We start from the raw sequence: 24,626 nt of genomic DNA on the forward strand, positions 1-24,626 counted from the left end.
GGCACAAGCACAAGCGCAGGCAGCCTTGCAGCGGGCTGCCCCGCCAGCCTAGCGCTGTCGATACTTTCTCAATGACTCCCGCGGCAGACGTTATCCTCCATCGAACCCGTACCACGGTGCTACTTCGGCTACATCCTCGCCCCATCAGCCGTCTTATTCTCATGGCTCAGACTACAACACCACAGCTCTCCCAATTCCATCCAACGACCGGTCTCACCATGGCGAGCTCCTTGCTCATCCAGCTCCTGCGCGACGCTCCAACTCCAACCCATCCCAGGGAAGCCGTCGTGACCCGCAAGGGAATTTCTACCCAATTGGATCGACTGTCTCTCCGATTCCAGAAGAGTTCCCATCACCTGTACAGAGGGACGTCAAATCCTTCGCTTCGAGCAAAGTGATTCCATCCAGTTGGGGTTCAGCCCCGTTTGAAACTGTCGATCTCAAGTACGAGGAGATGCCTGAAACCGTCCATGGCACAGACGGCGGGTCGTCAGCTTACAACGAAGACGAGATGGCGCAGGCTCTCAAGGCTAAGTCTGCTCTTCGTACCAGAAACAAGGGCAGCGTCGACTTGCCAACTGGCCCGAGACCTAGCTCCAGCCTTGCAAGAGAAATCAGCCTCGGGAAGACAGGCAAAGGCGAGCTGCGGACGATCAACATCACCAAAAACGATCCACCGTCCATGCACAACCGTACCATAAGCGAACGGTCTGTTGGTGTTCCATCGGAAGTCGGCAGCGTTACCTCAAGTGGCACAATCGGCATAGCCATCAACCCATCGCTGCGTGCAAATATCCCTGACCACCACATCCCGCCATCGTTCCACAACCCTAGCGGCCAGCTGCGCCCAAGCCGGCTGCGCGCAAACTCTCACTCCTCTGTCGAGTCGGTTGATGATCAAGAGGAGCCAGAAGGCGATGAAGTGCCCATAATACACAAGCAGCCTACCAATGACTCTGAGTTCAGAGACATTGAGCTAGGTGGCTCACGCTCGGCTGGACGCAGGGTTTCACAGTTCAGCGACCTGGCACCTCCTCCCGCGCTGAACATCGAAGGGAAAGAACCGGAGGTCAGAAGCAGTTTGACCAGCTTGCCAGATCTAATCCGCAGGGCCACCAAGTTGGCATCGAACCTCGACCGTGGAAAGACGGCCAGCAAGGGCCCAGCGGGTATCTTTGAAATGACGAACGCAAACGATGCTAAGAACAAAGACCGTGGATATTCTGGTTCGATCACCGATATCCTGGCTTCATTCCCTCCACCTGGCGTCCAGACTCCCCGAACCAACTCTGCTCATCATGGTGATGACTCCAAGGGCAAGAATAACGAGGTCGATGTTCCTCGCACCAGACGCCGATTCTGCGGCTTGCCTGCGCCGGCTCTTATCGTCTTCTGCATCGGACTTGTTCTCTTGTTTGCTGCCATAATCACCATTCCACTCGCTGTTGCTGGGAAACCACGTAACCATTCGCCTACACCTGAAAACAGCTGCGAGCTTCAGGCCCCTTGCAAGAACGGAGGCATGAGCATCGGAACTCCAGGCACCTGCAGCTGCGTCTGCCCCGAGGGTTACAGAGGCCACACTTGCGGCGTTCTTACTGATCGGGACTGCGTTATCGCTGAGCTGAAGGATAACCGCAAACTTCGCAATGATGCCACTGTAGGCAGCGCAATTCCAAGAATCCTTCAGAATTCGCTCTCGAGCTTCGATATACCACTTGATATTACAAAGATCATGCACCTTTTTGAAACTGAGGATGTTTCTTGTACCAATGAAAATGCCTTGATTACCTTCAATAGCAGAAGCCAAAGGCGAGGACTGCCCATGCCCAAGGATCCTGCCGACGACGCAACTATGCTTGAATATGCATTGCCAGGTCGTCGCCGTGCCGCAAAAGGCAATGTAGCTGGCAGAGCCCCTCAGGATCTTATACCAACCACGACTTTTACGATACATACAACACCTACTCGCAGGCCGACCAGGACACCATCGCCTACCACTACCACGACATCCTCTCCTACTCGAACTGCAACTACTACACGCCGCTCATCGTCTTCCTCAACCTCCTCTCCTACTTCTACTAGTATTTCAAGTTCAACGACCTCTACTCCCACCCCTCCACCAACGATGGTCGACCCGTCTCAGAACGTGCTGGACTTCTCTCGGATAGCAGTCCTTTACATTTTTGAGAAGACCGAGCTGTTTAGCGCAGCGGATGCAGCTCACAACGCTATCCAGGATGCCCTCAGACGACCTTCTGGGCTGGAGAACGGCCTTCCCACTTTCAGGCCGGTGCAACTTGAATATGGCACTGATACATTCATTCTGAGCTTTGACACTCTTTCCATTACCTTCTTCGAGAAAGGAGCCCAAGGAGTTGTTGTTGGCGGTAAGAGTGAGAGTGGTGACGATTCATAAAACGAACGGCCCTTCTAGATAATGGCTGTGATTTTCCCTTTTCCTATTTTTTTGCATCATATATAGCCTGCATTTCAAGAACTTGCGGGCTGGGTTCTGGCTTTCTCGTCCTTTTTTTGCTTATATATATATTCCTCATATCGGCTCGTCTCCTGTCTGACCAAAGATACCAAAAAAATCCCTTCGGTATATCTCTCTTGACACGATTTACTTCTTTGTCAATATGCTCCTTTTACTGCTCATAATTCTTTTACATATATTTCTCTCCTTGCTCTTGTTTACGCTCTAGATATCGACTACCCCCTCCTTTTCACTTCTGGTTTCTTTGTTTACGGTCTTCTCTCTATGCTTTTTGCATATAATGCTCTACCATACCAAATGTATATAGCCACTGCGCCATATAGATGCATATACATACAACTCCTCCCACAGATTAATTTAAAGACTGATCATTTCACTATTTCTTGTCCGTTTCATATGTGGAAATTCCCCGGGATGAAGCCCTGCATGTTTTTTGGCATTGTCAAGAAATTGCTCGTATACATACTGTCACAAAGTCTCCTGGTGGTTTGATACATATCTCTTTCCCGGCTTCTGTGCATCAGGGCGTGGTTCATCTTAAACATCTTGCAAAAGATGATCTCCCTTTTGTGCTCGGTGATGTTCATCTCCGTCTGTGCCCGTACCCTGTCGCCCGTAACTAAATATATACGAGTCAGCACCGACAGGGGTTGTGGGATCTTGATTCCATCCTGACCGAGTCATGACAAGGAACATCTCGCTGTACCTTTCCCCGATTTGGGTACCAGACACCCCTGGAGCAGTGTGAACATTCCTGACAGGTATATGCGTCAAACATTAGATAATAACATTGTAAGAAGATCATTCATATGTATATACATCCAAAAACGCCAAACTGTTCCGAGAAAGGATATGATATCATACAGAAGCCAGCCATGCATGCACACGTTTATTCCATGTTCAACCGAAGAACATTCTCTCACTAGATGTGAGGGCAGAAAGCCCATCGTCCCCGATAAGACGCTGGATTCTCTTTGCACGATCATCCAGTATCATCTCCTCTGCCTCCCATCGACGACGCTGTGCTTGCTTTTCGGCCACTTTCCTCGGTCCACGGCCGAACCAGTAGTCGTTCACTTCGTCCATGGTCTGGAGCTCTTCCTTCTCAGCCCTGACCACTAGGGAGCGAATCATTTGCCTCCAGTTCTTCAGGCCGGATCTGAGGCAGTGTTGGCATTGTTCTTCTGTAGATTGATACTGCATTCCGTGACTCGGTGATGCTGCTAGTTGTCTTTGTTCTTGTTTCTCGTCTAATTGAAGGAGGGCGATCTCGGCCTGATCAACAGCGTCCCGGGTCCATGATAAGCCAGCCTCGCGGGAGGAAGAGGCGTAGATAATCTCACCAATGTATAACATCAGACCTGCCTCTTCACAAGCAGTTGACTGGGAGCGTACGGGAGGCTCGTTTCCTGTCCGGATTGGAATGGGGTATTGAGGTGGGGAGATAAACGAGGTGACGGCGGTCAGAATATCATCCTTTTTCGTCTTTACTTTATTCGGCTTTGGGCTGATGATCTTTGGGAGTGAGTCTTCAGATGCCGTCACGCTTCGCCGGCACTTGAGCACAGAGAGGAAAACGGCCAGAGCTGATGATAAATCACCCACGCGTACTTGGTGAACTCCCATCGCCTTGGAGGTTCGAAGTAAATTCTCAGTCACGTATTTGGTTCCACCCTCTTTTATGATGCCAGTCTTGATGTCCACAACTTTCCGGGGGTCGACACCGAGGCCTTCAACAGCAATATCCATAGCCCAGCAGTAGACTTCCCCAGCAGTGTCCTTTAACCCCTTATAATCAAGCCAGTCTGCATATGCCAGAGCAGCATCAAGCTTCTGGTTGGTTTGGAATCCCTTGGTGGTCAATATCTTCATATAAAAAACTGATGGATTCTGGTATGCCGGTACGCAATTCTCCTCGAGAGGAGCAATTGAGCCTTTAGGTCCCTCCTTCGGTCGTGGATTTGATGGGCCTACAACGTATTCTGGGGGTGAAGCAATGTGCGTCACTGTATCCTCTAACCATCCATCCAGTTTCTCGGCTGTCTCAGCAGCTCCCATCAGACAGTCGAAGTAACCCTTCTTCCATGGCTCGCTCATCCCGTCAATGTCATACCCTGCCCTGCCCACTCCATCAATTAAAATGGCCTCTCCTTCCCCTGCATTGACAATTTGCTCTTTCAATCCTTTTCCATCAATTTCAGGGTCTTCCAGCCGGAGTAGCAGCTCTCTGTAGTAACTTCCCACCGCAGGCCAGCTAGTAGCAACCCGTCCCATTTTCTCAGGAGACTGCAGAGCCTTTGCTGTTCGCAAATACCACCTGCTTTTCCACGACCATTCAGGTGGCGTGGGAAACATCCGCTCTATAGTTTCTTGGTAGAGTCCTTGCTGCGCAACGTATAGTAGCAGGATGATCGCGTAAACCGTCAAACCGATCTTGATGCCATTGGTTATCTTCCTTCGCCGCTCAGTACTTATCAGGCGCGTTACATGTCGGCCAAGGGTCACCACATTCAGGGATCTGCCAGCGAATAGAGGATGTCCGGCTGAAGAGGCGTAGAGAAAGGGGAGCTGCGGTCGGTTTGCGGGTGTGGTGATGAGAAGCAGCTGGGAGTTGCTGGTAAACGGGCGTGGATTCGAGAAGCGAGCGATGGTATTTGGAGGCCGAAGCCGTATTAGCCGCGGTATCCGCTGTATATGTAGCTGTGAGGAGAGCATCTTGCACTGTGTCGTCTGTTCTGCTGTTGTTTGGTCTTCTAGTCGATATATCAACCTTGAGAATTTTTGGTTGAAAGCCGCAAGTCCAGCTGTGTTTGTCTTGTTTGCATCTCGCCTTTATTTCGACGTCACTTTCCAACTCCGCAACATCAAATCCAAGTATTCTACAACATATCAGTCTTTCGAAAGGAGAACTAACGGACACTGTTCTCAGTCTTTTGCCCGACAGCTGCTGTGAAAAGTAGATGCTCTGTTTAATCCTAGAGATTGTTTTTAACAAAAAGAATCTGGTACAATCAAGAGAAAATGATGCTCTGGACGTGAGAACTGATATATACCCCAAATGCCGATATTCTACGCCCAAGATACGATAAAAACTGGGACCACGAATATACCACTATTAAATCTTTTTTTCGAGGCTAGAAATGCCATTTTATATGACTAAATCGGACTTGGTTACTCCAAAATGAGAGTGGTCACTGAAGATACCCTCTATACTTATATCAACAGGGGTTAAAAGGAAAGCCCGGAAGCCAAAGAATACGGTGATATTCTATACTTTCTTGCTTTATTATCGTTCATTCATGGCAAAATCTTATCCAACTACGACTTACTTGATTGAACCAACGGATGCTCCGATGCTCCATAGGAGGATTTTACTCCCATATGTAACACCCTGTTCCTATAGCTTGTCTATTAGCGACTAGGAACTATTGTCACACATGGCATATCTGATCAGAGTTTAATCAGTAGTTACTCAAAGCTGAAAATACGACACCGCCCCTCATCAGGTATTCTATGCCTAACTATGACTATCTTGTCTACAGTGGCTCCCTCTCGTCTCAAACCACTGTCCTTCTTTAGACAACCTACTTCTAGAATCATAGAAATGGAAAGGTACTAATTTTTGCCTAGGCGTACGAGTCGCAAGCCCGGATAACTAGGAAGTGCCGTTCAACTCCCACCGATTCGTGATAAGTATGCACGGAGAACCTTAACTTTCATTCATGAATTACTTACTGATGTCGGTTCGTAGGTGATATAGGTTATCTCAGTAGTTCTACTGCCTCAAATCTCCTTTTCTCCATTTGAAACTCTCATATCACGGTTAGTCGGCTTGTTGATACAGGCATTTACTTGAGTACACCATCAATATCTTTCTTAAAATAATTATCGAATAAGGTGGTCTCGACAGTACCCTCAGCTACCAAGCAGGCTTCCAACCCTGCTTGAGTAATAGGTCTCTCTGGCCAATTATTGAATAATATGGCCAGATATCTTCGATCCAAGACAATAAATGGACCATGCATTGATAGATACCCCATGGACCCTGCTTTTTTCTTTTTTTTTCTTCATTCCTCCTCCATTCTTCAATATTTATCTGTGACAAGCTATTCTCGATGACTCCGTGATTCCAAAAGTCCCACAACAGTGGAAACTCAGGGCTTTCTCCGCAAGGGGCCACCGAATCTTTTGTATATTTTTGCAAAAACAAAAAGTGGCGGTGGTTTCAGAGGAGTCGTGCTAACGACCAGCCTGAGACAGCTTTGGTCCGCCCTGCCACGATTCTCCCGGGAAACTCTGATACAAAAGATCCTGGCAGGATCTGGATATCAAACACCGTCAAGATCATGATGATCAAGACCGGTTTATTCGAAACGGTCTCGCCTGCAGGTAGCCGTGCTTCTGGAAGGCGGAGATCGCCACTCAGAACCTACCCACATCCATGGAAAGGGCCCGCCGTTGTCAGGGGCTACCTAGCTCCAGATATATTGCCGATTGATATGTCAGCCTGCAGCTTGACGCAATGGCCACGAGAGGGCCCGAGTGTTTCCTCCTGCATAGACCTAACCCTTGATATCACGATTGCGTCGTCCTGGGTTATGGAAGGTTTGGCTTCCCTCCCGGCCGATGAGAGGTCGGTACGGTCGGTCGGTCGGGCGGGCATTCGGGTTTAACCGTGCAGCCCAATTGATTGACACCGGGATTCAATCTGTTTAGGCATATACGGCAATGGCGGACTACTTAGCACTCGAGGTAGGAATGTTGAACAGGCCTTTTACATATGAATGGCAGAGATCTGATCTGCAGGGGGGGTAAAAGTGTGGTATTTGAAAAGAAGCTCCAAAGGACAAGACTATTACGCAGGAAATCACTGCATTTTTTTTTTCATTCTTACTGCTTGCTTTTATACAATGTCACACTATTTGGATGTCTTTCTAGTACTCCCTAAGTCAAAGACTACGGCAATCATTGCTTCAATGGTATATGGGAATCTCTCGTCTTTACCAGATTCTAGTAGAATTAGAGGAGATGCATCACCAGCCATCACTCTTGAATGGATGTCATAAATGTTAGACTGCAAGAAATGCATTTCTTGCAGTCTATCTGTCTACTGTGAAGAATATATTATAAATAATGATTTTCTCATTCAGCTATTTTCCAAGTCTATCATATAAACATAGGGGGTTCAACAAAGGAAAATATAACACTAGGAAATCAAACACCACATCGCAATTGCCATCATGTATGTCAATTCACGTAAAAATTGTCGTATGGTACGACATCCAAGTCCCAAGCAATACTAGAGTTATGTGTACATTCTTTGGGTGTCAATAGGTATATGTAGAGGAAAAGGTGGACAACGGATACTAGCTCCGTTGAATGGAGGATAAGGAAAGGAAAAATCTATAACGGGATTTGGAGGGATATAAGAGGAGGAGACGGAGAAGTAGGTGGAGAAGTATAAAGGCTACGGAGAGACATTTAAGATCTCTCGAGGAAGCCCTGGGACTCGAGCATGAGGATGATCTCGTGAACGATGGAGCGGACGGACTGCTTCTCAATGTCGACGGTGAGGTCAGCGTTGGTGGGAGCCTCATATGGGTCATCAACACCGGTGAAGCCCTGGATCTCACCACGGCGGGCACGGGCATAGACACCACGCTTGTCAGTCTTCTCGGCGTACTCGAGAGAGGTGGCAACGTGGATGAGGAAGAAAGAGCCCTTGCTGGAGATGGTGGTGCGGGCAGCATCACGAGAATGGGCGTAGGGAGCAATGGGAGCAGCAATGACAGCGGCACCGGCCTTGGTGAGTTCAGAGGCAACGAAGGCGATACGCTGGATGTTCTTGTCACGGTCCTCACGGGAGAAGCCGAGCTCAGAGGAAAGCTCGTGACGAACAGTGTCTCCGAGAAGGAGAGAGACTGGGCGACCTCCCTGCTGGTTGAGGGTGACTTGGAGAGCACGGGCAATGGCGGCCTTACCAGAGTTGAGGTAGCCAGTGAGGAAGATGGTGAAGCCTTGCTTGGCACGAGGGGGGTTGGAGTCACGGAGGACCTTAACGACCTCAGGGTAAGAGAACCACTCGGGAATGCTGGCACCGGTGCGGAGACGCTTGCGGAGCTCAGTTCCGGAGATGTTGAGGGTCTTGGTACCCTCTGGAACCTGGTCGTGTGGGCGGTACTCGTCAGAGTCAGGGAGGTAGGTAAGCATCTGGAACTCAACGACCTCGATACCGAGCTCATCACGGTACTTCTCAACGAGGTGCTGGGCGTCGTATGGGCCGTACATTTCCTGACCAGCAGAGTTCTTTCCTGGACCAGCATGATCACGGCCAACGATAAAGTGAGTGCATCCGTGGTTCTTACGGATGATAGCGTGCCAGAGGGCCTCACGGGGACCACCCATTCTCATGGCAAGGGGCAAGAGACCGAGAGCGGCCATGCCGTTAGGGTAACGGGGGAGGAGAGCCTCATAGACACGGACACGGGTGAAGTGGTCAATGTCACCAGGCTTGGTGAGACCAACAGTTGGGTGGATAAGGACGTTGGCCTGACGGGCACGAGCAGCGCGGACGGTCAACTCACGGTGAGCTCGGTGCATGGGGTTACGGGTCTGGAAAGCAACAACCTTGGTCCAGCCAAGCTTGTCGAAGTGAGCGCGGAGCTCAGCAGGGGTGACTTCATCACCGAATTAGTTTTTTGTTGCTCCAAAATATGGATAATCAGTGGCAATGCTTACATCGAAGACCGACATAGTCGTAGTGGTTGAGCTTGTTGACGGCCTCGAGCTTACCACCGACATAGAAGTCCTTGGTGGTGTTGTTGAGGTAGATGATAGCAGGGTGCTCTGGGTCTCCACCGAAGACAAGTTCACCCTCCTTCTTCCTATTGGCAGGGGTTAGCAGGGGTCTCATTATCAGATCTTGTTAAAGCTGCAAGTGTTTCAGAACTTACTTGTCAGGCTGGTAGACGTCCTCGACGGTGATGATGGCAATGTTGTTCTCATCACGGAAGTCACGGAGAGTGATACGAGCACCAGGCTTGATTCCCATCTCCTCAATGTTCTCCTTGGTGACGTCGAGGTTGATTGGCATGGGGAAGAGGTTTCCGTCAGCGAGACGGGACTCAGCGCAGACACTGTTGAATCGGAGTCAGTACATAGTACGAGATAGCATATTTTCTCCCCAGCACTCCCAAGTACGCACCCATTGTAGTCCTTCTCGTTCATGAAGCCCTCCAGGGGAGAGAAGCCACCGTTGAGGATGAGCTCAAGATCACAGATCTGACGCTCAGTAAGGGTAAGGGCAGGAAGTTTCTCGGCTTCAGCAGCGAGCTCATCGTGGCGGGGGAGATCTCTGGCGAAGAGGTCCTTGAGGACACCACCATGAGGAGGGTTAGACATGATGAATGGAGGAGATTAAAGATTCGTCAGGGAGGTGAATTAAAAAAAGAGTATGTATGAGGAGGAGCGGAGAGAGTAGATGAGGTCGATTGCTGAAGGAGGAGGCGATGCTGAGTACAAGAAGAACAGAAAAGATCGAGGGAGAAGCGGAGGAGGAGGCCGTATTTATGAAGCCAGAGCAGGTCGAAGAGGACAGCAAGATACTTGAGAGCAACAGAGCCAGGCCGGAGATGGGACAGGGAGCCAAATGTAAAACGCTGGTAGCCCGGCCCTGGCGATCCACCATGTAGCGGATACTTTGCGGCAGCGCTATACAAGGCCCAAAGGGGAAGTACCCGGTACTTTCGATCTCTCCCTGACGTCAAGGGCTTAACACCCCCCGATAAATCGACGAGGCATGCCCCTTAGGTCAGCCGCCGATGGCGTGCTCTGACAGGTCTTGGCGAGGCCTTTTTCTGCCCTTTCATGCTCACCGAGCGCTCGTTCTATCGTGCTCACGGGGTCCCTAGGCCCAAACTGTCAGTATCAACACGGAGAATTTTCCTCATACAACAACAGTAACAAACGCCGGTTTGCCATAACTGCGTTGCTTTGATAGCTTCGACCTTCTAGCTGGCTGGGAGCTCGACTGAGTATCAACGGGAGCGGGGGGAGGGCTGTCCCGATCGGGAACCAGGTGCAGCCATGCAGTATCAGAGTCGACAGCCTTAGTATCAACCTATCCTCTAGGGGGGTTACCGGTTTCAAAATCACCGGTTCTGGATCGTATTCGAGCCTCTTTGATTATTCAGATAATCAGCCCCCTAGTTTGCATATCTTTTTCTCGTTCCCACCCACCCCTCCCTGCCGAACAAACTAGCTTGATATGCGTCCAGCCCTGTCTATACCCCTTCTGTGTACCTCGCTCAACGGCGGCTCGACAGTCCCTCGTTTTCTTCTTCTCATCATCGTCATCTTCTTCTTCTTATTCCTCCTCCTCTTCCTTGTTTCTTCTTGCTTTGTGTCCATTCACCTGCCGATGTGTTTGATGATATCAGCACGTTATCGTATCTGATACAGATATTTTGCTACCTGTTTCGGCCCAAGGATTGGGGTACGATGCTGCATCATGCTCCTGGTGGACTACCGCGAGCTACTCCATACATGGCTGGAGTGGGTAACCCCAAGTTAAACTCTCTGTTAAGATTAATTTGCGTTTCATCTGCAGTGTGCCTTTCTCTCTTCCAGTTTTGCTAGGCAACATCGGCATTCTCGATTATTGAGGAGCCCGGTAGCTTCCGTGCGAGATCAAGCCCTGTCTGTGTTCAAGTTGCCTGGCTGTAGTCGGCCCGGATCGTGGAACACGGCGAGATCCTCGTCGTTTCTTCTTTTTGTTCGTTCTCTTTTCTTTTTTTAACAACTATCTTTGCTTTTTTTTCTTAACCTTTCCACCCCTTGCTCTCGTGTCGTTGCTTTTTGTAATGAGTTCCTTGATGCGCGAACCAGTGGCGGTTGAGAAGGCATGGCGACACTAAAGTCGTGTAAATCATTCTCGGATGAACTGGTTGACCATCGGGATCCGCCTGTTACGTGCAGGAACCTTTAGAGCTTCTCGAGGAGAGGCAGTTCTCGCTTCGTAGTCCAGACTCCGTATATCAATGCACCTTCATTGAGCTAAATAAGTCAAGCTGGTCTTTTCAAATTTTCTCCATGCTGTCTTATCATGAAGCATCCTGCAACTTACATCACCCCCCGGATACGAGCTAGTTGCAAACGGGTAGCCCCCTGTTAAAAAAGACCACCGTAGCTCGTGTTTCATACGGGTCTACTGTGCTCTTGCAAGCTGGCCCTTGGCTTATCAGTTCAAGACAGGCTCTATCCTCGTAAGCCGACACAGATCGATACGATGCCGTCTTAAGAGCAACAAGGGGTGCTGTGCTCGATTTGATATCATATCGAAGAGCCCACTATATCTCCACAGATCTAGAGATGATGTTACATCATCGGATGAGCTCCTTGTAGGCAATTCAACCAAGAGATTCAGTCGAAGACGTGCCATTGACATTTATGAGAGGCGATATTCAGCTTCAAGGTGCTTAGACGGCATCCAGAGCCTCAATGTCGGTGTGCATCTCCTACCAGAGAAATATCTCGAGCCGCCGGAAGAGCTTCCACTTGGTCAAGCAAACCGCCCACCAAACCCCGCCATCCAGCGATAGCCCCTATACGAAGCTCCAAAAGACCAGCTGAGATCGAAGCCATGCTCAGATATTCCATATAATCTACCTGTCAGACCGCAGAAATGGGGCAGGTTGACCTGATAACAGCGAGCAGAGGTTGCGGTGAGAATCTGCAGGTAACTAAGGCGAAACAGAGCGGCTAGCTGACCAACTTTTGTTGTGATTCGCCTCCTGGTGGATGCTGGATGGAAGGGCCTGAACGTCTTCAGGGCAACGACTGCGAAAAGATCTTCTAGCTCGCCCTTGGGCCGGCAGTTATCGTGGCTTGTAAGTGAAGATGCGCGGTGTGGTTGGAGTTGGACGTTGACAGCCGCAAGTCACTTGATCAGGATATCAACCGAGACGTCAGACGTCAAACGACAGAGACACCGACACAGACGGTCAAGAGAAAGACGCAGCCAACCGCTTTGCTTTGCGAGATGAAGTCAAAGATTCATAATGTTGCAGAAGAGGAGACGCAGAAAAAAAGCACTTCTCAGCCTTCCTTCGTCACTGTTTACCAGATACAGGCATCTTAGCGACAGGGCGCATTGCATAGTCAACGACTCGGATTCTTTCTAAAGACGACGAAGACAAGAGACCCAGAAGAGACCAGACACGGTCCAGAGATAATTTTTTGCAGTTCTCTCGAACTGAAAAGCGTTTCTCTGTCAGCTGGAGGTTCGCATCTTGACTGGTACCAGGACATCAATTGCTGGCCTATTACGTATCCTCAGCCCTGCTCAGCCTCCCATGGGCTCAGCTCTAGGCAGCCGTTTTATTTATTTTTTATTTTATTTTATTTTTATTTTATTTTTATTTCCCACCGTTTGTTAACGGTAAATCAACGGTGACGACGTGTCGACTTCGAGGAAATATTCCAAACTGGCGGACTCAGGGGCTTCAAACGGTTTTTGCAGTCTTCGGGCAGGCGGGTGTAGTTACGTCGGTTACTCTGCAGGAAGTAAAAGGCGTTCAGCCAAAGACAGGACTTGAGGTTCGGCTCCTTCAGGTGAGATCTCGAGCAAGATCTCACGGAAGCCTTGTCACGTCCTTCATTTTGCAGCCGATCGAGGAGGATGAATCAGTCTAATGTCTCAATCAGCAGACCGCACTATACTGCGGACAAGAGTGATGAAGGAGAAAAAGTACTTCCTATCGAGTACGTCTACCTATCACTGCTTTTGGTGCCTCACATGTCTACATACAATCAAACGTCAAGTATAGAAAACTACAGTACGTCATACATCAGCTTTGATAGATACCAAAAATATCAGATGCAGCGTCATATCAGCCTCACCAGATCTCTCCGATTACGGACCGAGCATATCAGATCAACGAGGCATGGACAAACCCCGGTGGCTCCGTATCGGCCTCAGCGCCAGCAGGTATATGCTACTAACTTCTTTTGAGAAGCCCCAACCCCTCGCCACTAGACCCCTGAAGGCGCCTTTACCATGTTATAACGTGAAAATACGCTATCCGCCGTCATATCAGCAAGGAACAGCGCATGGCAACGCATAATGATCAAATAGGAAGAAGATATGTTGGTCCATCATGCTAAGTGAGAATGCCTGCTAACTCTATGAGGGAACGTGCAAAATAGCCGTCACCACCTCCCCTGCCCCTAACATAGAACAACTTTCGAACACAGTGGAACGCTTGCCGAAGTGTTCGGATATGGTAACCTTCGGCGATCATATGGGGTTCATCATGGTTTCCTTTGCAACAAGGGTCATCCGTGGCCGAAGGAAGGAGGGGTTGGGGATGGGCATCAAAATATACATATGGATGTGCGTTCGGGTTTAGGCACGAAGTCGATCATATATTCTGTCGGATATCACGAGAACTGGTGAACCGAGCCAAGCAAGGGGTTGTCAGGGTCAGGGTTTGAATTACATATTGTGATGTCTGCATGCAGTTATACATACACCCTTGGAGAGGGAAGGAATTGATAGTACATATACCATCTATGTACAGACGGAGAAGGCAGTGCTGTGGCGTCGTGCTGGCCGTTTAACGGCAAAGACAGCCAGAAAGGTTTGCTAGGAACACAAGCACCCTGGACCTGACCTGGACCTGGATGTCTTTGAGCCAGAATTTGAGCCAAATATTGAGCCAAATATTGAATCTGACTGAACCTGACATGAACCTGGGGAACCCTGAAGGAGGCAGAGATAAAGTGCCAAGGTCCGAACGGAGTTAGTTAACGATGGTGAAACTCGGTTTTTCTGAGGATAGGGAGTCGGTGACGGCTTCAACCGATCAACAGACCCTCGACATTCTTTTGATTGAAATCGAAGGCAAGAGGCACGGTCCATGAATTGTGCACTTCAACCCCATACTACGGAGTCGCTGTTCCAGCAAGCTTCTGTGGAGAGCAAGATGGAGCAAGTGGTGCTAATACTAAGAAAACTGCTCGATTGAGCTAGAGCAGCATTATAACGGGGCCCCTAACTAGTTTCAGAGCAAGATGGCAAAAACGGGGCCTCACCTTGGCTGGCGATCATGAGCCTCAGGTTTCATGCTAAGTAAGTGGAAGCGTTCCATGTCCAGAGTTGATATTTTTTTTTTTTATGGAGATGTGGATGCGGATAGCCGTTAACCAGAGTCCAGGTCAGGAGATTCTCCGAAGATATCCTGACGGCCAGTTTGGCGAGGGGCGCCAGGAAGAAGCAGACAGCGAGAGAGAGCGGTGATAAGGAGCTTGATGAGAAGATGGTATATGTCATGGTATGTCATCAACGCATTATTGCCCTTTGCCACGTCCGCTGCCTGTCCATGCATATATTATGGTTGATTTGGCCGCCCCCATCTCGCTTGATTTTCCTCCCCCGTTCACCGAGTTTCCTTGATCGTGGTGGGAACCCTGATAGCGGACAGAGTGATAACGTCGCAGTTGCATATGTATATTTATAAACTCGATATGTAACAAAAACCATTCAATCGTGGCTGAACAACCCCTTATCCCTGACATAGTATGCAAGGTTCTAAAAGAGTGTTAGAGAAACCGTAAGTAAGCGGCAAGACCTCTAACTTTATCGAAAAGGTCAGCGCTAATCAGATAACAGTTTTCCGGGCAGTGAGTGTGAAAGTGTCAAGATATTCAGGTCATGCTTCAGGGCTTAGGGGGGATGGATTTTTGCAGAACAGGGTGCGACTGGACCAAGAGAATGCCTCAGAGGACCCACGGACTGGCAAAGAAACTCAAGGCAGTTAAACCTAGTCAAACCTGGAGTGAGTTTGCGAGGGAGTGTAAGTAAGTTAAGTAAGATTATCATCAAGAGAGAGAGAGTAGATTAACCCATCTGGTTGAACTCCAGAGTCTCTTCGACATTCGCCCGGGGTTCACGAGGGAAGTACTTGAACATGGGATCGGAAACTTCGGTCGGCATGCCATATACGGGACAAGGAGTGCCTATACGGGAGTATGGGGGAGGGGAAGGGGGACGGGGTTTGGAATACGGTACGAGCGGGTTCGCTGGGAGATTGTACCGTTTTCCATAGATGAACCGCGGGAATATGGAAGACGTCTCCACGGCAAGGGGGAGAGGCAAGAGGGACTCCCGACATCTAGTACGTAGACAGCGTATCCGTAGCGCTGAAACTTATCACGTCCCGGATGAAGACATTTAGCTACTCCGTAAAGAGTATCACCTCGTGGTATTGAGGACGAGGAGAAATAGTGACAGTCGGAGGTTAAGTAAAGTGTCAGATATGAGGATCAACTGGAAGATCACCAGGAAGAGCTAATCTCCGCACGCTCCAAGGGCCGGCGCATCAGCGATCGTCGTTCGTGGTTGGGAGGGGAGAAATATAAAGAGAGACAAGGGGAGAGGTCTTCTGGAAAAGTTCGACTGTGTTCACGTTGGCCCTGCAGGCTCGTGTTTCGCCTGTTTCGATGATGGGCTAAGGGGGCCCAGGATAATGGAATATAGGACATGGATCATGGATTATTGCGGATAGCCTGGTTGTTGTCATGATAGGCGTTGGGATGCAAAACAAGTGGTCAGCTAGCGTAGTGAGGCCACAAGAAAGAGTTGAAAAAAAAAAAAGGAGACCAAGACAGAGCATGCAGGTTCATCAAGGTTAGCTCTGCAAACAGGTGGACGATGGACGATCATCCGAGACTAAGCATTGCCACAGAGCCAGCAAGGTCAAGCACTGTCTAGCAAGCCCAGCATAGCCCAACAAGTTCGTATTATATTATTAGTTCGTTGTTATAGACGGGTGGCCCAGGTCGAGGTTCGAGATGGCTCTTCAGGAGGTTGTCCGTAGCGTCGTTTGAAGGAAGTCAGATATTCACCAGAAGGATTACGAAGATTAGTTCGTGTCAATATATCGAGCTCCCTGCCAGGGCCAAATAAAATGAAACGAACCGTCTCTCCATCGTCTTCTCCATCCATTTCACACCCCGTCCAGGACGGTGGAGATTGAAACGAGGAATGGTTGAAACTTCTTGCTCCATCTCCAAGACAGTCGAGCCCGTCGTGGAGGCTCATGTCCACCATGTCCACCATGTCCACCAGCTCTCCATCTCGATTCCCTCCCTGTCTCTCCCTGCCACGCGGAGTGCAGGAAAAGGATCCATTATTGCCCAAAAAACTTGTCTTGTCTTCGCCTTGAATGTTGAAGCCGTAGTTGTAATTGCTGGGTCTGTTATCCATGCAACGCTCGATGGAATCATCACCAGGCCAGATAGAAATACCAAGCGAGCACGCAGGCTAAGCATCTGCCCAGCCAGGCAGCTTGTCCCGTCTCTCGGTCCGTCCTCGCTCAGCTGCCTCGCTCGCTGCTAGCATATGTGTACCCATATGTGAGCGAGAAGGGAGGCCGAAGAATGCGGTCCGCAAGGGATGCCGAGTCACTTGCAAAAATAGCCCTGGCTGCTCAGTACATATATGAAAATACACGCTGGCCGTAGCAGGTTCTTTGCAGGCCAAGCTCTCGGCGCATCAGGCACGAGAGACAAGGTGTTTCCTTTTGCTGGTTCATTTTTGCAGCCATCCAGATACGAGGTCGACGTGGGTGTTGCTGGTTGAAGTTCGCCTGTTGGTTGCCCTGTGGACTTTGGTCGATGCACCAGCAACGAGCAGCACCAAAGAAGCAGATAATTAGACGAAAAGGCAGCAGGAGAACGAGACAGAAGGGTTACATCTGCAACGTCGTTCTGTCGCCTGTTCTATTAATATACAGACAGGGCCGGATCGGCTTCGTCTTCGTCGTTTCTTTTTGCATGCTCGGGTCCTCGAGGACGAACTGCGATACGAGTCGTTCGCCTTCGCCAGGTTGCGTCGCAGTCAGCAGCGAGGACTCATAGGCAGATAGACGAACTGACTGGCTTCTTGACTGTGCGAGTCATCACCAGTCAAGGAAAGCCTAGAGGGTTTAAGCCTGTGTGGGCTTCGCCTCGTCCGTATACAAGGCATGCAGCGCCAGTCTGTCCTCGCTCTTCTCCCGTAGCCTGCGTCGATCGAGCAGCCTGTCAAGAGTCAGAGCTTCTGCTTCTGCTTCTGCTTCTGCTGCTCCTTCTAGATGATCCTCTCTCGATGCTTGCTTTTTTCTTCTCTGCTTGCTTCCCGCTCGTTCGTTGGGCTGGCGGCGATGGCGGTGCTGGCGGTGCTGTAAAACCCCCTATTCGCCCTCTGCAGCCCCCCCCCGATCAGCAAACAGGAATTATAAAAAGATCCCATGTGTGTGAGACACAGCCAATAATACCACATCGTAGGAGTCTGGAAAGAAACGAAGGCTGCAGAGGCCTTTCATGGCGCAGGTCGGCGAAATTGTGACTCGGACTGATTCTGGCTATACGGAACGCGCTCCATACGATAGTTAGCGGCCTAAGCAGACGTCAGTTTGTACACACATCAGCCAGATACCGCTTATAATAGAGCAATTATTACTTCTGGAAATGAGCAGTCTGACATCTGGAACATCTCATATCATATTTCATTTCGCCGTCTGATTGCCTGCTGCCTGACGTGTGGGATAATTGCATGGTGGAGGAACGAAGGGTGGAATGTTATATGTAGGAGGCGGCAGGGATGCCACAGGGGACATCCAAGTACAGGGAACATGGATATCAATCCTGCTCAGCTCAACCAGCAGGCAAGTAATTCGAGCGAGTCTGTGTAGGCAGTACTTTCATGGATATGGCGCTGATCTGTACTACAACGAATGCTTGATCGATCATCCGCAGACGTTGCTGGTGTCACCGCACTCGCCAGCATCAGCCGCAAGCAGAAACAAGCGAGTCGATGAGCTCAAGCGACGGGTGTTATTATTATTGAGAAGACACAAAGGAAGTATTTTTGAAATGCTTTTCCATTGGAGGATTAAGGAACATTCTAAGTATATATAAGTAATAGATAATATGTATAAAATCGCCAATTCCAGACAGGCGAAGGAAAGCGAGCAGACACCGAAAGGGAAAAAAATGAAACAAAATCATAGAAATCTTAAACGCCGGGAACTCAGTGTATCGTAGAAAGGAAATAAGACGAATTGGGGGAATATGGACATGAAGAAGAATAATATGCAAGAAATAGAATGCGTTAAAAGGAAAAAAGGGACGGGCGAGAGAAGACCAAGTTTAGACGGTGATTTTGAGGGCCTCGTTGGCGACCTCTTCCTGCTTCTTTCGCTCCTGTTCCATGAGGAACTGGGCGTACTTGGATCGGGGGTTGTGGATGCCGCACTCGGTCTTGGCCTGGCCCTTCCATCGGCCGGAACGCTCGTCTTCACCCTGAGCAACGGGCTGGGTGGAGTGCCAGTCGCCGACGGACTTGTAGCCCCGGTCGAGAAGGGCGTTGTATCGAAGGTTGCGGCGGTTGACGTACTCCTTGACCTGGTCGAAGTTCCAGTTGGCGAGAGGGTTGATCTTGATGAGACCGGCCTCGTCGACCTCGATGATGTCCATGTTGCCGCGCTTAGCGCCCTGGCTGCGGCGGCGGCCGGTAAGCATAGCAGTGACACCAAGCTCGCGGTAGGCACGCTGAGCGGGCTCGACCTTGGCCAGCCAGTCGTAGAGCTCGTCGTTGGTCTCCCACAGCTTCTCGCCGTGCTTAGCGGCAAACTCGGCAGCGGTGTTGCAGCCCTGAGGCTTGTAGACGTGAAGGGTGAGATGGGGGTAGTCCTTTTGGATTCCGTCACGGAGATCAATGGTCTCCTGGAAATGGTGCAGGGTGTCGAAGAAGATGAGATCTACCTGCTGGTGGCGGGGGATATCAAGCTTGGAGAGCATATCCAGGATAACGAGTCCGGTCAGACCGAAGGAGGTCGACTGGAAAAGGCCGGGCAGAGAGGTAACACACCACTTGAGGATCTCTACTCATTGTTAGTAAGGAAGGCACTCTTGATATTAATATAAATTATTGGAAAATATAACGTACCCTGTGGCTCGAGGAACTGAAGACGCTGGTTGAGGAATTGAAGATGTTGCTTGGTGAAAATAAGCTCTGGGATGGGCTCTTCGTTGGCAGCAGCAGACCCAGAGCCGCTGGCGTATCCGGATTCGAGTTCCTTCTCCTTAGCATCTTCTACGGGAGCAGGGGCAGCTGGCTTCTCGAAGATCTCGTCAGCGGTAACGACGGGAGCTGAGGCCGGCTCAGCAGCAACATCGTTAACCTCTTGGACAGTGGCTGGGGCAGCCTCGACAATGGGGGCGGTCTCGACAATGGTGACATCCTTGACAGCCTCGACTGGGCCGTCAACGACAGCAGCAGGGGCGTCAACAGCTGGGGCAGCAACTGGTTCCTGGACAGGAGCAGCGAAGCCCTCGACAACCTTGGTGACGACAATCTCGTCGACTGGCTCGTTGGAGTGAACTGAGGCAGGCATGGTGGTGGTTGTGGTGGTGAATTTGTTATAAGTGTGGTGTAATAGGAGTATTGGTATGAAAGCAAAGAAGATCAGCCAGACTAGCTGTTGCTGAAGGGATATAATTGCAAAGATTTGTTTTGAGGAGAGGAGAGTCTTGGTCTGTCGTTAATTGCTTGTTGATGATGGAGAAAAGAGGGAGGAAAAGTAGGATCCAGATGGAGAGGGGACCCGTCCTATATAGACCACCGACGGGAAAGGTTTTTGGTTTTTGATACGAACACATCAGAGTGCTCCAAAGTGACGAAACGAGCGAAACCGACGAACGAGGACGAAACCTTGTCACAGCCTAGTCCCAGACCCTAGTCTTGCTGGCACTTTCTCCTTTCCTTCTCGTTCTTTTTTGCGGGACGAGATGAAGGACCATCGGCTCGCCGTGGACCTCGTCTTCATCCTACCCTTTTTTTTTTTGCATCTCCACATTTTTCAGAGCTTCTCCTTGTGTTTCCGGGGCAGGGGCTGATGGGATCATGCTTGCTGCTTATCACGCAATCCACAAAAAAGGCTTCCACGCTAGACCAGGGCATCATTTCATTTTTGCCTTTTTCATTGCTTTTTCTCATTTCTTTTTTGCAGGCCTGAGTCAGCGAGACGGTGGACGGTGACAGGCAGAGAGAGAAGAGGCAGTGGCAGGAGCGCCAGATGCTATTCATAGAAAAGTGGTTCGTGGTTCGTGAAGAGCTTTCTGAGCTTTGAGGACGAACGGGTTCGAGTGTCCACAGCTGAAAGATACATCAGCCACGAAGGATCCGGTAGGCAGACAGCAGGAAGAGCAAAGACAAGCACTCACCGTCTGGGAGTCAACGCAGCGCAAAAGGGAGTGGCAGAGGTGAGGTGGCGGCCTCGTGTTGGGCTACTGACGGTCCTGGAACAGCATCCATGTCTGGCCATCGTCTTCTTCATCTCTTGATGCGTTTCTGTTTCTTTTCTGTTTCTTCTTTTCTGCTGCTTCGAACTTCCATGTCGTTGAATTTTTCCTTTTTCTGTTCTTTTTTTGCAAAAAAGTGTTAACTTTTAACCTTTTAATTTGCAAAAAGTTGTTATTCTTTTCTTTTTTGCAAAGTTAACCTTTTTTTCTGCCACTTTCTCACCGGCGGTGGCCGCGTGGGCCGAGGCTGAAAGTTAGACAGGTCACCTGACAAGGATAAAGCAGCGCGCTTGGCAGAAAACGGTACTTACCTAAGCTATCCCGTCTTATCTAAGCGTTTAGCTAAGCCGATCCCCTGCTTGCACGAAAGTTTTTTTTTTGTCGTCCCTTTTTTGCTTCTTGCGATGCTTCGAGCGGCTTTGCGACAGACCTGACACTGCAGATACGGATATCCCAGGCGAAAAGGAAAGAGGGAGAACAGGCGAACTGCTCTTTGGGCCCTGTTGCAGGTTTTGCGGCTAGGTCGGGGGCTCCCTTCTCAGCTCTGGGAGAAGCAGGTCGGCCTGCAACATCGATCGCTGCCTGCTGCCCGTTTCGTCCTTTGCTCCGAACACCCCCCATACGTACTCTCTGACTCCTACATATCGACAGAGAGGTTATATTTAGATCGTCCAGGAGAACGAGACTGCGACTGTAAGAGCCAGGAGACACACAGAAGAGAGACTCGAAGTCAGGATGTCGGAGCGAGCTCCTCGTGGCACCCGCCCCAGTCTCCGCCGCGGTGCCGTCTCGCACTCGTTCATCCATGATCACCAGCAGTACAAGCCTGCAGCCTCCCCGCCTTCCTACCAGCCAGAGCTTGGCGCCTCCATCTCGGGTACCCTGGAGGACCCCAAGGTCAAGGAGAGCGGCATCGTTCACTCGCTCTTCGGTGATGCTCTGGCTGCGCTGCCAGCAGACACCCCCAAGCTAGTCGCAACCATCTTCTATGTCGGCGACCAGAGCAAGAATGGCGGCAGGAGCAACAGCAACAGCAACAGCAACAAGAACTCTTCGGCTGACTTGCCTACTGCAGAAGATCCTCTCGAGCCAGCTGCTCCATCCTTGCCTCTAGATGCGCTGTATGGTTGTCATGTCTCCCAGCTGTGTCTGACGAGCTTCATACAGATGATCGAAAGTCTCTCGCATCCGTACAGGCGCATGTCCAGCTCGCACAAATGTCTTGACAGGCAGGATAACCCTCGCGTTGTTGAGGTCACCATCACCCCGCCGCCCAGTGGTGAATACCTCTCCTTTGACGAGCTGCGCAAACATGAGAGCATCTGGAGGTTTGAGCGGACCTGGAACGTGGAGGTTGTCCTGCAGATGGAGAATGTCTGGCGGCGTTACAAGCGCCTTGCCGTATTTGATATGGACAGTACCCTCATCCAACAGGAGGTCATCGACGAGATTGCCAGAGTCACTGGAGTAGAAAAGGAGGTATCCGTACGTCTTGACACCTTGTGCTCCCTGTTACGACACCACGGTATGAAGTAATAGCGAACTAACGGGCACTAGGAGATAACGGAGCGTGCTATGAACGGCGAGCTAGACTTTGAGGCCTCTCTCAAAGCTAGGGTAGCTCTTCTCAAAGGAACACCTGCTGATGTATTTGACAAGCTCAAGTCCATCATTACTATCTCTCCAGGTGCCCGAGAGCTCTGCACCGCGCTCCGGAAACTTGGATACAAGACTGCAGTTCTCAGCGGTGGATTTCAGCCACTCGCTGACTTTCTCGCCGATCAACTGGGCTTGGACTACGCAGTTGCTAACCACGTACATCTCACCTACCTTGTTTGTTGTGCTCTGTGCCATATTGCTTCTTTGCTATCCGGGTTGGTACCTGCATTTTACTAATTAATATTTCGTACTCTAGCTCGTAATCGACGAAGCCACCCAGACACTCACCGGCACTCTCTCACCGGATCATCCCATAGTAGACGCTAAACAAAAACGCTCGCTACTCCGAGCCCTTGCACTTAAAAATGGCGTAGATATGCCTCAGACTCTCGCAGTAGGTGACGGCGCTAATGATCTGCTTATGCTAAAGGAGGCGGGGTTGGGAGTTGCATGGTGCGCAAAAAGCATGGTGCAGTTGGAAGCACCAACGAAGCTGAATGGAGAGTCTCTCTCTGATATCTTGTACCTTCTCGGGTTGAGCGAGCAGGAGGTCCAGTCGTTGATAGTGGGCCCGTCTGTCGACGAGTCGTCGATGAAGGAGTTGGCCATAACGGAGCGGTCATCGTAGAAAATCTTTCTCTGCTTGATATCCAAAACAAAAAAATGTACATGATTAAAGCGCTATTATACAACTCCCAGATAAACTCATAGCAAGGCATTCTTCTCCTTTGTATCGTCCTTTGCTTTCTCCGCTGAACTGCCAATTCTCTCCTTGGCTCTCTTCTTCAGCACGTTTTCGATAAATGCCTCTCCAGCCTTGTAACTGCTTCTTACCAACGGGCCGCTGGCACAGTATAAGAAGCCCATCTCCAAGGCTTTCTCCTTCCACATATCAAACACATCAGGCCTCACGTACTCGTGTACAGCCATATGTCTCTTTGTAGGCCTCATATACTGTCCAAAGGTGACAACGTCAACTTGTGACGCACGCAACTGTCTCAATGCATCCAGAACTTGCTCCTCAGTCTCCCCGAGTCCCAGCATCATACTCGTCTTCGTGATAAGATCCGGGTTTGCAGCTTTAGCCGCACGAAGGACAGAAAGTGACTTTTGGAATCCCGCTCGTCGATCCCGAACAAATGGCGTTAGAGACTCAACAGTCTCAACGTTATGTGCAAACACATCCAAGCCAGACTTGGCCATCAACGACACCATGTCCAAATTTCCGTCAAAATCACCAGTAAGGCATTCAACAAGGATACTAGGTGCCTTGCCTTTAATTCGTCGTACTGTCTCTGCGAAATGTCTTGCTCCGGAGTCTGCTAGATCATCTCTGTCCACGGCTGTGAGAACGACGTAGCCGAGCCCCCATCTAGATAGTGCCTCAGCCGTGTTCTCTGGTTCATGAGGATCAAGTGGTGGAGGAGTGCGAGAAGTCTTCACGCTGCAGAATCGGCATCCGCGTGTACATGTGTCACCCATCAACATAATAGTAGCTGTTGCCGCCGCCTTGGAGCCTCCTCCCCAGCATTCGGAAATATTCGGGCACCTAGCCTCCTCGCAGACTGTATGCAGGTTCAATCCTCGAAGATCATTCTTAATCTTCTTGTATGACGATGAATCTGGAATGGATGTTTTCAACCATGACGGGAGACGGGTAATTTCTTTCTTTTTGCCGGGAGGACCAACAAGGGCAGTTTTGAGAGCGTATGCTTCTTCAGGAGAGAGAGGAGGTTCGGCTGCACCGCCTACAAAGTCGGAAAATGATGGACCTTTGTTCAGCTTATCTTTGAATGTTGTTGGGGTTCTCCTGGTTGTCGGCTTTGACTCTCCGATGGATGACTCCGGGTTAGTCGTTGCGTATGTGCGGGTGCTTGTGATAGATCGGAGGACTTGAGAACTAGCTACGCGTACTCGCGCCGCCGTACAAACTGTAGTCGATGCCATGGTAACTGATGGTGTTTGTTTCTGGCTGTTTGCTGTGGCAGGTATCCAGGTCGTCCTGTTCGGGAAGAAAAAAAGTCGAAGCCGGGGGAGTTGAAATGGAGCCCATTTGATTGGCGGATTATATATTTTCCATTAAACTTCCGGGGCCGTCAGGGCCATGCAATACAGATGGCTC

At 50.1% G+C, this 24,626-nt stretch overlaps 7 protein-coding genes across 13 annotated transcripts; 3 read left to right on the forward strand and 4 right to left on the reverse strand.

Annotated features, from left to right (window-relative positions):
- Positions 1-454: 454 nt before the first annotated feature.
- Positions 455-2,419, forward strand: TERG_02445 (uncharacterized protein; the record flags this gene model as incomplete). Its single annotated transcript, XM_003237682.2, has 1 exon — positions 455-2,419. One exon carries the CDS (start codon positions 455-457, stop codon positions 2,417-2,419), a length of 1,965 nt encoding a protein of 654 aa, XP_003237730.2.
- Positions 2,420-3,400: 981 nt separating this feature from the next.
- On the reverse strand, positions 3,401-5,215 carry TERG_02446 (uncharacterized protein; the record flags this gene model as incomplete). The annotated part of the gene is made up of 1 exon (XM_003237683.1): positions 3,401-5,215. The coding sequence occupies one exon, from the start codon at positions 5,213-5,215 to the stop codon at positions 3,401-3,403; it is 1,815 nt and encodes a 604-aa protein (XP_003237731.1).
- A 1,951-nt stretch (positions 5,216-7,166) lies between these two features.
- On the reverse strand, positions 7,167-10,064 carry TERG_02447 (sulfate adenylyltransferase). Of its 7 annotated transcripts, XM_003237684.2 has the most exons (4): positions 9,705-10,064; positions 9,454-9,636; positions 9,239-9,384; positions 7,167-9,177 (listed from the first exon to the last, which is right to left on the reverse strand). In XM_003237684.2, the coding sequence occupies exons 1-4, from the start codon at positions 9,899-9,901 to the stop codon at positions 7,982-7,984; spliced, it is 1,722 nt and encodes a 573-aa protein (XP_003237732.1). In that variant the 5' UTR covers positions 9,902-10,064; the 3' UTR covers positions 7,167-7,981. The 7 variants fall into 7 exon arrangements, with proteins under 7 accessions (XP_003237732.1, XP_047605665.1, XP_047605662.1 ...); XM_047749424.1 differs by having other exon boundaries at positions 7,167-9,384; XM_047749421.1 differs by having other exon boundaries at positions 9,239-9,636.
- A 2,985-nt stretch (positions 10,065-13,049) lies between these two features.
- Positions 13,050-14,621, forward strand: TERG_02448 (uncharacterized protein). The gene has a single exon (XM_047747919.1). The coding sequence runs from the start codon at positions 13,179-13,181 to the stop codon at positions 13,509-13,511; it is 333 nt and encodes a 110-aa protein (XP_047603888.1). The 5' UTR covers positions 13,050-13,178; the 3' UTR covers positions 13,512-14,621.
- A 3,200-nt stretch (positions 14,622-17,821) lies between these two features.
- On the reverse strand, positions 17,822-20,357 carry TERG_02449 (phosphoadenosine phosphosulfate reductase). The gene is made up of 2 exons (XM_003237688.2): positions 19,491-20,357; positions 17,822-19,425 (listed from the first exon to the last, which is right to left on the reverse strand). Exons 1-2 carry the CDS (start codon positions 19,936-19,938, stop codon positions 18,692-18,694), a joined length of 1,182 nt encoding a protein of 393 aa, XP_003237736.1. The 5' UTR covers positions 19,939-20,357; the 3' UTR covers positions 17,822-18,691.
- Positions 20,358-21,580: 1,223 nt separating this feature from the next.
- On the forward strand, positions 21,581-23,132 carry TERG_02450 (phosphoserine phosphatase SerB; the record flags this gene model as incomplete). The annotated part of the gene is made up of 3 exons (XM_003237689.1): positions 21,581-22,330; positions 22,403-22,660; positions 22,761-23,132. 3 exons carry the CDS (start codon positions 21,581-21,583, stop codon positions 23,130-23,132), a joined length of 1,380 nt encoding a protein of 459 aa, XP_003237737.1.
- A 77-nt stretch (positions 23,133-23,209) lies between these two features.
- TERG_02451 (lipoyl synthase, mitochondrial) lies at positions 23,210-24,451 on the reverse strand (the record flags this gene model as incomplete). The annotated part of the gene is made up of 1 exon (XM_003237690.1): positions 23,210-24,451. One exon carries the CDS (start codon positions 24,449-24,451, stop codon positions 23,210-23,212), a length of 1,242 nt encoding a protein of 413 aa, XP_003237738.1.
- Positions 24,452-24,626: the final 175 nt, after the last annotated feature.

The sequence above is a fragment of the Trichophyton rubrum genome, assembly GCF_000151425.1.
Source record: "Trichophyton rubrum CBS 118892 genomic scaffold supercont2.2, whole genome shotgun sequence".
In the NCBI taxonomy this organism is placed as follows: domain Eukaryota; kingdom Fungi; phylum Ascomycota; class Eurotiomycetes; order Onygenales; family Arthrodermataceae; genus Trichophyton; species Trichophyton rubrum.